General features: G+C 35.7%; 1 protein-coding gene across 1 annotated transcript; it reads left to right on the top strand.

The window, feature by feature from the left end:
* The first annotated feature begins 11,433 nt into the window (after positions 1–11,433).
* On the top strand, positions 11,434–12,053 carry LOC129892266 (uncharacterized). Its single transcript, XM_055967830.1, has 2 exons — positions 11,434–11,552; positions 11,675–12,053. The coding sequence occupies exons 1-2, from the start codon at positions 11,434–11,436 to the stop codon at positions 12,051–12,053; spliced, it is 498 nt and encodes a 165-aa protein (XP_055823805.1).
* Positions 12,054–12,265: the final 212 nt, after the last annotated feature.

Raw genomic sequence — 12,265 nt, 5'->3', positions numbered from 1 at the left:
TAGAAGTTGTAGTGAAAGAGGGGTTCTTGGGGTTAGGTCTATGGAACTTTCTACGGTCTGTAGACTATTCTATGATTTGTGAAATAATATTTAGGGAAAATACTGGGATTGGTCAATAGAATCCATTCCACGATCCATGGAAACTTATACGGACTGTGAAATAGTCCATGAAAGTTAGTCCAGTGGCCAACTTTTAGGGCTTCCTTCTACGGGCCTATCTACAGTTTGAGGAAGCTTTCACGGGCCGTAGGTGGTGTCCGTGAAAAATACTCTCTTGCCCAAACTCAACTTCTTTCTCTGGCTTTTAGGACTTGACCTACATTAGGATATTTAAGGGTGTTATAATTTAATTATAATACGTAGATGAGACTTCAGAAATAAGAAACGTGATATGAGATTTACAAGTTAATTTTACCAGTCGTAAATTCTTTTACATGTCATAGAATTGAATCGTAGATCAACTTCAAAATCGTAGATTTTTACTTGAACATGACAAGCCATGTGTAAGAATCGTAGATTTGTTTACCGATTGTAGATAGGTCTCGTAAAACAAACTTCAGAAACTCAAGAATTCTTTGATTTTTATGAACACAATTTAAGACTCATAGATTCATCTACATAGCATAGATAAGTCTCGTAGCATCAATCTTCAGAAACTCAAAATCTTACCTTGATTTCTATGGATCCCTCCACAGTCGTAAATGAGCCTTGTAGATGATCTCCGACAATTTTTGTTCAAGGTCATTTTGGTCTTTTCCCACTTTTTTCATCCATTTTGATGCAGCCCTAGGTGCCTCGAGGCATTTCACAAAGAGCCAAGCATGTGAGCTCCAAGTGTTACAAGGCTTATTCATGAAAAGAGACGCACTTGAGTGCATTGTTGAACCATCTCGAGGATTCCATGTATTTATGATAGCTTGGAATGATGAAAGAAAGGAGAAGGAACAAGTTGGCCATACTACTTTATGAATTTTAATTAATTCATCCTAAAGAAAGACAATCAAATAAGACCCTTACTTCATTAAGGGTAAAATTGTAATAGCTATTACATTTGTTTTTCTATCCAAGTATAAGTAGTAGTTCTTATTATTTGGAAGGTAGATTATTTTCAAACATAAACACTATTACTCTTTCAGAGATTTGAGTGCTTGCTTTTAAGCTTTTATTTGTGTTGAAGATTAGAAAGAAGGGTTGCTTGGAAATTTTAATTCCCTTGAGGTCTTTCTAATAGGTTAGGTGTTTGATGGGATATTCAAAGTAGGTCATTTTTATATTGAATCGGTTGTCCTTCATTCCTTTCTTGTGTCTACCCTTCTATATTAATTTCTTTTCTTTTACTTTCTTCTTGTTATTCTTAATTTTGTCCTTAGAATTGCATCAATTGGTATCAAGAGCCTAGATTTAGGTTTGTTCCCACAAATAAATGTCTTCAAAAAAAAGAGTCAATTTTTTTTTGAATTTTTGTTATTTTATTTGTTGTTTTTGAAACTAGATCCTTGTTCCTAGTGTTATTTGAGTCTATATTTCAAATTTTGTTCAATTTGGAGATGTAGAAGTAAAGTTGACATTGAAGGGTTTTAAGCTTTTGAAACTTTTCAAATTTTGAAAGTGGGTCTCTTAATTGAGGAGAAATTAGAGCGGAAAAATCATTGAGGTTTGTTCTCTGAGTTGAACGGTAGCTAATCTTAAATTTTGAGCAAATTCCTAGTTATTTTTGAGTTTTTTGGAATTTGGTGTGTGTTCTTTTTGTTCTATATGTTCTTAAATATCTTCAAGTGTTCTTGAACAGGAAGATGACCAAAAGGTACATTTAGTTTAATTTCTCTCAAGTCAAAGTTGGTCAAAGTGTTTGTGGGTCCACTAGTGGAAATTTGAAAAAAAATCAAATTTTGAAAAATAAAATAATTAATTTCCACATAGGATCCACATCAGCATAGAACGACCGCGTGAGCGATACGTTAGGGTCCACATTAACAGCTTTGCCCAGTCACGCCACCTGGTGCGTGTTGGTCAACTTCAGAGACTAAAAAAAGTATGGGAACTTGTTTGGACCTAAAAAAATTTCGAAGTGTCCAATTTCACTTTTTTTTAAACTCATTTTTCTTCTATTTGTCAACTATTTAACAACTAATTAACATCTTTGATTACTTGTTAACTAGTTTTAATCATCAAATCATCCCATTAAATTCTTGAAAATGATGAACTTCTTCGAGGCTTCAAATTTTTTTGAAGTATCAAACCTTTCTAGTTCTTCTTCTACACTCAAACCTCTTCTGATTTCTCAATTACTTAACATTTGATGATTGATTTTAATTACTTGTTAACTAGTTCTTCATCTTCATCTCATTTCTTTAATTCCTACAACTAACTAACAATAAGTAATTCCTTCTACTTGTTGCTACTTAGTTCTAGAGCAGACTTTTTGTCCCAAATTGTTTTCTTCAACTTTCTTGCTTATTTTTCATTGAGAGTTCTTGGCTTCCATCCCTTAGCACTTGAGAGTTCTTTCTTGATTCAACAAGAATCCATTCTTGACCTCAAGTAGAGATTGGACCCTAGCAACTCATCATAACTAAACATGATACAACCATTGGCCGAGGCAATTTGTGAGGCATATAAAGGTGCATTTTTTTGAGTGTTTGTAAGCTTTGTTTTTACTAACTTGTTGTGTTTTGTTGATTTGATTGAGTGTATTCAATAGGTACCAATGGATAACCATGAAGAGGCTAATCATGTGTCACGAACTAAGCTTAGGTCCTAGATACGACACAGCGAATGAGACACCCAGAGATACCTCACCCAAACCTCTTAGCATTCGTATAGATTTTCATAGGTAATTACATTTAAGAAAAAGTGGAAATAAAAGAGAAAACCAGGACTAAGGGGAAGCATTTAAATGAGAGACAAATTAGTCAAAACTTGCTTATACATGTCTAACAATACCTCTACATGATAGACTTGGCAGGGGCTAAGACATATCCCTTGCTCACCATCAATCAATATAAAACAAAAGTCAAAATATAATGTCTAGAAGTCTCAACATTTAATAAGAGAGAAAGATAAAGGACTATTGTTCCCGAAATATGGGAACTCACCTAAAAGTAGCCTTCAACAATCTCTACTGGCCACGTGGAGAAGAATAAGGAGGAATGCCGGTCCCTACATGGTGATATCATATAGGCAAAAGAGTATGCGTTACTTCTATGCATGTACTAAGTATGTAGGCATGCATTAACATTGAAGAAAAAATTAAAATATTTACATAGTATGGAACATAGTGCAATGCATGCATGATCAATCAAGTAAAAACATTTGAAACGTTCATTTGTGAGAGAATGACCATAACCGACATTTAAGACCATGCGAGCTATTGCATGTAATCCAACATAACACCCTACGTTGGCATGCATTAACATTGAAGAAAAAAATAGAATATTTACATAGTATGGAACATAGTGCAATGCATGCATGATCAATCAAGTAAAAACATTTGAAACGTTCATTTGTGAGAGAATGACCATAACCGATATTTAAGACCATGCGAGCTATTGCATGTAATCCAACATAACACCCTACGTTGGCATGAAGAGACTACTTGCCGGGTAGAACTACACCAACTTCATTTATTTTTTTAATATTTTGGGCTATTAGTGGATCCACTAGTCTAAGCCTACAAGGGCTCCTATGTTGGCATATAGTTAATGAGACAAAAGGTTTCTACTAGGATTCCCTTATCGAATCCCACCTCAATGCCCTCTTTGGTGCTAAGTCAATCCCACAGAATAGTTCATATAAAATAATAACATAACCATTTACATAACTTTAGATAATCAAAAATCATTCGGTATAATAGCTCATTAAAGACCTTTTCTTGATTCACACAAGTGAGAACTGGCCTTTCAAATGTATAATCCATCATTTTATAATCATTTCATCATTCTTTCTTTTCATAAGAGTCCCTTTAATCATAGACATTTTCTTTCATAAACATTTATTTTGGAGTCAAAGCTTTCAATTCAAACTTTATTAAAATATAGTGAAACTAGTTGGGTTCTATTCAATCGACTTTCAAATCATTTAAATCAATGATAGCATGAGAGTAATGTAATACATCAACTAAACAAGCTTGAGATAACCCACCAATTCACATTAAATCCCTTTTTATGATTTTATATAAGGACATTTGATAAATCAACCATCTCGTGAAATTAAGAGCCAATATAAGATAAGATAGATAAATAAACTTTAAATATTCAAGAATCTATACATTTGAAATCATAATTTGAGAACCCATAAAATTCACTATTTCAAATAAGCTATTAGGTTTAGGAAAAATACTTGGGCTCTATGGGAGGAAAAACCCATGAATGAGACCCACATACCTTAGGAAAATAAATTTCTAATACAAGCTTTGAAAATGGAGACTTAGAGATCTTGGAATGAAACAATAACTTTTCTTGGTGAAGAAGAAGACCTTGAGCAAAGGAACGGTGTTTGTGTCTTAGGTCTTGAGTGAGAATAATGAGTTAGGAAAGGCTTAGGGTCATCTAGATAGGTTAGATTCAGTCCCTAAAATGATCTCACTATGTTGATAAAACACAAAAAAGACCAAAATACCCTTCTTAAAACTGGATGGACTGCGGCTTAACGGAGGACTCTTTATGGACCATGATCATCACCATGGCCCGTGCTGTGATAACTGACTTAGAGGAAATATCATTGGGTTTGCAGGGAAAGTCTTAGTACTTCCTCTAAGGTCCGTGGAGGGCATCACAGTCCGTAAACCATGGTCATGGTGAAGGACCTGTAGAAGAGCCTACAGGAGTGACCACCACAGAATATACCACGGTCTGTGAAGAGTTACACGATCCGTGGTGATCGATTGTGGTCCCTGCCTTGGAAATATTTTTGAGGGCCTATAAGGACCTAGTAGATCAAACTCCCATCTCAAGCCTCATTCGGTACTAAGTCAAATCTCACGGAATACATAACATAATAGTCATATTAACGTATATCATAAACTTGTTCATGGGTTTAAAACTAATAGACTAGCTCATTTTCATATCATATCATTAGGTTCCTAGTTCACCAATAATGATCCTAAGTTACCTCTTTCATAACTTACACGAAATTCATATCTTAAATATAATTATAAATTCATGATCATAATTCATACTTGATTAGGGTAAAACTTGTATACATAGTCAATTTGATTGAAAATTATGAAATTGGATTGAAAACATGCATGATCATACTACTTATATCATCCCATACATAATTCATGAAAGTAACATCAACTAGGTAAGTAATTTAATCAAACATTATAGAATTTATCATGAACAAGAAAACCTAATGCATAATCATTGAAATTAGGGCTTTTGAATTGTAAATTATAAAAATACTTTGAAAAGAGAATTGGAACTCTCTGGGTGGAGGGTTCATGGATGAATTTCTTCATACATTAGTGAATTGATTTTGAAATTCAGAGAAGAAGACTTGTTCTTGAAGAAACCCTAACCAATACCTTGATGAAGAAGATGATCATTTGAAAGAACCTTAGGAGAGAAGTCTTAAAGTTGTTTGGGAGTTAATGATGGAATGAAAAGGGTTTTAAGAGTATTTAGGATAGTTAACATTATGAATCTGGTCCTAAAAACGTCCACGTACATTAATAAAATATAGGAAAAATAACCAAACTACCCCTCATTAATCTTGTTCAAAAGAATTTAATACTTCCTTTCTCAAATCGTAGAAAGATTGATTAGTAATAGGAACGACTCATCCTGCAGGGTCTGAGAAATCCCTAAAAATTGAGTCTCTAAATTTTCTCTACGGCTCGACTTTACGAGTCATCATCCTTTCTATGAATCATCTTGTTGAGTCATAGAAGAGGTCCTATAACTTGTCATGTGCAGGAATAAGGCGCTGCAATGACGATTCACTTCTACGACTCGCAGACTCTTTCACAATTATCAAACGACTCATAGACCCAAATATTAGACATATCAAATTCCCCAGCCTTATATTTACTTCCACAAGTCATGTCTACGACTCTTCAGTGTCCCTACGAGTCATAGACCAACTCATAGGCTTAGGGACAGTCCCATTTTCCTTGAATTTTTTTTATTCGACTTCTCAGCTTACGAGGTAGAAGCATTACCCAGTGACTTAGGGTTAGGTACCCTATCTTTATAGAACTTTTGAATTGGAGCACTAGATAGAGTCTGGTTGGAAACCTCTATCTGAACTAAGAACGACCACCACTATCTGATCTCTGATGAGAGTAGTCATTACTGTCGGTCCGAGCTTTCTTTATATCCCTAATTTTCTCCTTAAGCTTCTCATCTTTAATCTACTAAGCATGAGTCATCAACCTAGAGATATTTATCTTTTTGATCAATATAGCGGTTCTACATTCCTTTACAATGATCTCTAAGAAACTATAAATGAACTTACTCATAATAGCCCTAGAACCGGAACCCTTATCGCAACCCTCGAAAAGTTGGAAAGTACCTGTGTGGCACACCATCACCATAGCTGAAGCATACTTGGAGAGTTAAATGAACTTCAAAAGAGTATTCCTTCAGACTCATATTACCTTGCCTCAAATTAATGAACTCCTACACCTTGTCCTCTCTCATCTAAAAAGGGAAGAATCGGTCTAGAAAAGCACCTTTGAACTTTTCCCAATACAATGGACCCACATTATTAACTCTTTATTTATTTCATTGCTTAAACCAAATCTAAGGAACACCTTTAAATTGATAATCAACCAAGTCCATACTCTCCACCAGTGTCACACCCATAATGTCAATAATATTTTGAGTCCTTTCAATAAACTTTTGAGGATCCTCATCCACCATTAAATCATGAAATTTTAAGGGATTTATCCTTGTAAAATCTCAAACTATAGCCATCGTTGTATCCACATTTGGATTCATAGGAGCTACAACCTCATGGTTGGCTTGAGCAGTCATGGCTTGGGCAAGTACTTGAAAAGCAACCCTAAACTCTTGCTCGGCTAAAGGATCAACCGGAGCTTGAGAGCTTGTTGCTCCACATCTTGATTCCTTCTCATGGAAGCTCTTCTTGGAGGCATGATTCTGAAATGCATAGAACATGAGTTAGAAGAAATCTTATAGATTTCAACTCTATCACACGATAGAAATGAAGTATTTCTTAAACATCTTGTAGGTTCTCATTCATAAATGTTGTGCGCTTCACACCCATGAATAAGACTCTACATAATGCGGCTTTCACACACCCTAAGACACTTGAAACCGATGCTCTGAATACCAAGTTTGTTACGACTCAAGACTACCCCATATATGTAATATGGTACGAAGAGTCTCAAGAGACCCTAAGATAACCACATGGCATAAATATACATACATAATTGAAATAATTATGAAAGCAGAATAAAGTTTGAACATAGTCAAATGTAGCATGATAAGAAAACTGAGTATAACTCAACATACACGGAAATACTAATGTTTGAAATAACCTCTAAACATAAGTGAGTTTCTAGGAAATGATTCAGTAGTAAATGACAAGTTATATGGATAATATATGTGAAATTAAAGATGACTTAAGAAGGACCATTGATCCAAATCAAAGTGGAAGCCATCAAATATTTTTTTCTTAAAGTCACATTTTAGGATGGGCTGACTTCGGGAGGAAATAACCTCTTTAGAATTTGAGAACTTGGGAAAACTCTCAAAATGAAAGTTGTAGACAATTGAAATATATTTCCAATCATAGTCTTGGTCTTATATATAAGATTGGGATAAATATTTATGGATGTTTTAAGGCAAAAAGGTCGAGTTGAACCATGGATTCGGCCCAACCCGACTCCAACTCAGGTCAGGCCCAATACCCATACCCTATAAGGGATATTTTCAGCCACCCTTCCTCATTTTCAGACCAAGAATACCTAAAAATTTCCATAGAGAGAGAGAGAGGAGAATCCTAGAGAGAAACATCAATTTCGACCAAAATCTAAGCCCTGAATCCCAAAGCTCATAAAGAGAAAAGTGTTGTACGTCGCATTGCCTTCAATTTGAGCTAAAAATCAACCAAAAAAGAGAGTGTTAATGTGGTTTATTCACACTTAAGGTAATATTAAAGTCTCTTTTTCATTGTTAACAGGTTTATTTAGTGTTTTAGTGGATTAGAATGGAGCAAATGGCGTTATAAACTCGTTTGTTATTTTGTTGAGATTTATGGATTAAAAGGTTATTTTCGGTGGATTAAATGGATGAAATTATTTGAGTTATGATGTATAATAATTTTTGATGTTGTTGATGAGTTGTTGTTCTTGAATTTGAAAGAATAAAGTATATGAAGATATTATATATATTTTGGAGCAATTTGGCATAATATTTGTTGCTATTTTGCAAAGATGTTTTGGGGACTGTTTTGTGGTTATTACAAACTATTCTATAGGCTGAAATATTGGAGGATTGGCTATAGTTGTTGTTGTTGTTATACTATGGGTATATGGAAATAAAAGAGTAAATACAATAATTAACATTCGAATGTATATTGGGCTGTTTTGGAAGTAACTTAAGGATGGATTTAATTCTATATTGATATGGAATTATTGGTATTGTTGTTGTTGATATTTTAATTAGTGTGTGGACAAATTATAATTTTGAGGATTATTACGTTTGCAGGAGAAATGATGCCCAAATTTTGTTAAGTTTCATTTGTACTTGGCTTAGTTAGTAAGTGATGTGGATATCTAATTGTAGCCTATGTCATCTTAATTTTAGACCTACGAGCTCAAAAAATAAACGTTGGACATTTAGATAGAGTTCAAGGTATGTAAAGTTATCCCTTCTTTTTTTGACATGTCTTAGATTTAAGTAATGAACGATATAAATTTGGGGATAGTCTATTCATAAATTCCGAATGTAATTCACGATCCTTATTTAAATCTTGATGTTAGAGCTCCTACTGTGATTGAGCTATTGCCCCAGAAATCTTCTATATATTGGATAGTTGTTGGTGTATAAAAGTCCCTATTTTTATAGAATTTATCATAATTAGCCTCCTTAACTTACAATAGTTGTTCGCATCATCTTGTTGCATTACCCACACCAGGTCTACAACGCAGACTTGTTGTGGATCACACTGTCTAGAAAATTATATTTAAGCTTCAGTTTTGATCGATATTTGTCCCAGGTCCGCGATGCGGACTTGTTGCAGACTACACTGCCTCGCAAATTAAATTCAGACTTCAATTTTGGCCACTATATGTCATAGGTCAGCGACGCGGACTTGTCGTGGACCATACTGCCTTATTTTTAAATTCTTGATTTTGTTTGGGTTATTCCTCATGGCCAGGTCCGCGATGCGGACCTGTCGCTAACTACACTGCCTTGGCCAATAAATTTCATACTTTAGGCATTAGAGTGTTACTTTTTCTATTGAGTCTCAGATGATGATCTAACTATATATGGTTGCTCATGATATTCTACTCGTGCATACTGTTATTACCTCTTTCACCAAGTCCTGGACCAAGAATGCTGTCATTCACAGTTTTACTATATTATTCACCGAGTTCCTTACTAGAGGGTTGGATACGGTATATGATATGATGTTATGATGATATGGCTAAGACACTAAGTCCCATAATGGGCCGGATATGGTAAAGTGTACACTACTCTATTCATCGAATCCCTTGCTACAGGGTCAAGTACGGTATATATATATATATATATATATATATATATATATATATATATATATATATATATATATATATATATATATATATATATGATGGTATAATGATATAATTATGAAATCAAGTCTCAAAATGGGTCGGGTATGGTATATGATGATGATATGTATGACTTTATTTTATAAGACACAGGTACAGTGATTTATTGATTATCATACTTGTCTCTTGAATCTTTATTTCACATATGATCTCCTTTATGGTATTTTATGCTTTATATACTCAGTATATATTCCGTACTGACCCCCTCTCTTTGGGGGGATGCATTTCATGCCCGCAGGTACAGATAATCATTTTGGGAATCCGTCAGCTTAGGATTTCCAGTTAGCTATTTTGGAGTGCTTCATTGTACCAGAGCCTAGATTTTGGTACCGATCCTCTTAATGTATATATATGTTTAATCAGGGGTACAACGGGGGACCTATCCTGCCATATGATATTGTTTATAGTCTTAGAAGTCTGTAGACATATCTGTGGATTATGTATAAGTTTGTCCAGCTGAGTCTATACGATGTGCTATGGATATTGACATGTAATAGCAGCCTTGTCGGCTTGCATGTCCTTTCATGATATGATAGTGGTGACTCCTCAGGAGAAAAATGATAGGAATGTATTATATGAAAATATCATGAACCATTGGAGTTCTTGAGTAAGTTATCATATTGTTCGTGGTTCAACTAGACTACATCTGATAACTATGTATGTGGGTGTCCATGTCAGGCCCCATTCATGGCCTACTGTGTTGGGTTATAACAAAAGTTGTATTAGAGTAGTTCATCCTCGGAGTGTGTACAGACCGTGTCTAGTAGTGTCTTATTTATCAGTGTGTTGTGCACCATATCTATAAGTAGGAAGCTATAAGACATTTAGGATATTGTCTTTCTTTATTACTCTAGACTGTGCGATAGAGCTATGTTATTAGGAATATCCCTCACTAACAAATTATTATGCCTACAGTTATGCCTCCATAGAAAGCGCTAGCTACCCAGAAAGGCAAATCAGTAGCAGGAGAGACTAGTCATACTTAGAGAGTCACTAGGGCCCATGCCTAGTCCATGCCTGAGATTATACTTTTGTCAGCAAGCTCTGCTACACCACCTCTAGAGAAGCTAAAATCAGTGGCAGCTGCAGATCAGGGAGCGGCTCCACCGCCAGCTCTATTGCATGAGCCTCCAGCTCCCTAGCCAAGTAAGAAAGATAGGGCCATAAGAGACGAAGTTTAGTTACTGATCAGGTTAATGGCATGGTAGACTCTCAGGAATGGGCTAGGAGTTGATTATAATGATATAAATGATAGTTTAAGGGTTCATGACTTTTTGACTTGTAAACCCCTCAGATTTCTATGAGTCAAGGCCCGCGGATGATCCACAAGAGTTTATCTGTCAAATGCAGCGTAGGTTGAGGATAATTAGGGCTTCTGAGAGTGAGTCTGTTGAGTTGGCTTCATATCGGCTGTGTGATGTAGCCGTTAATTGGTATGAATCTTGGGATTTATCTAGGGGCGAGGGTGCTCCTCCAGCGGTATGGGATGAGTTTGAGGAGGCTCTCCTTCGCCACTTTCTACCTCTAGAGATGAGATGAGCCCAAGTTGATAAATTCTTACATTTGAGGTAGAATGGTAGAGTGTTCGAGATTATAGCCTTGAGTTTGATTTGTTAGTAAGATATGCGTCCACTATTATAGCTGATATGGCTGATAGAGTGCATCATTATGTGATGGGGATGGATCATTATTTGGTTAATAGCTGTATGGCAATGTCTTCTCAGCCACATATGGATATTGCTCGAGTCCAGGCATATGAGCAGGGGTAGAGGGCCAGCACAGGAGGCATCAGCCCGATAGAGATCATGATAGATGCTAGCATCAGAGAGCTAGATTAGATAGTTATTCTGGTGAATTTCGAGGTGGGCATCTTCAAAAATATAGTAGATATCCTTCTCAGCCAGCCCAGAGTGCACCCCCACAGTTCACAGAAAAGAGATTGGATAGCACAGGATCTTCATGCCATTTGAGGCTAGCTTTTTCTTGGTGTTCTCATTGTGGTAGGTCCCATTTTGGAGAATGCCATTATGACATAGGTGATTGCTTTACGTATGGCCGTCAAGGCCATATGATGAGTGAGTGTCCATTTAGGGGTAGTCTAGGGGATGTAGCTCAGCCTATTGGGTCAGTTTCTAGTTATTCCTCGGTGGCTATGCGCCCCATGGGGCAGGGTATTTATACATCAGCAAGCCATGGTAGATGTCGTGGTGGATCTTCTAGTTCTAGCAGTCCCTCGAACCGCATATATGCTTTGACCAGTAAATAGGATTAAGAGGCATCACAAAATATGGTTACAGGTATATTATCATTTTTTTCTCGGGACGTATGCATTGATAGATCCACGCTCCACCTTATCATATATATCTCTCTTTGTTGCTAATAAAATTGGAATAAAACCTAAATTGATAGAACCATTTGAGATAGCTACCTCGGTAGGAGTTTCGGTTATAGTCAAGAAAGTATATAGAGATTGTTCAG

Source organism: Solanum dulcamara, chromosome 1 (genome assembly GCF_947179165.1).
Source record: "Solanum dulcamara chromosome 1, daSolDulc1.2, whole genome shotgun sequence".
Classification (NCBI taxonomy): domain Eukaryota; kingdom Viridiplantae; phylum Streptophyta; class Magnoliopsida; order Solanales; family Solanaceae; genus Solanum; species Solanum dulcamara.
The sequence above is the reverse complement of the archived record's forward strand: the minus strand, read 5'-3'. Positions and strand labels throughout refer to the sequence as shown.

Bases quoted from the DNA above. Each gene is read 5' to 3' on its own strand.
- LOC129892266 (XM_055967830.1), top strand. From the start codon at position 11,434: ATGGCTGATAGAGTGCATCATTATGTGATGGGGATGGATCATTATTTG. The intron at 11,553-11,674 runs GTAGAGGGCCAG...AAAATATAGTAG, and splicing joins GTCCAGGCATATGAGCAGGG to ATATCCTTCTCAGCCAGCCC.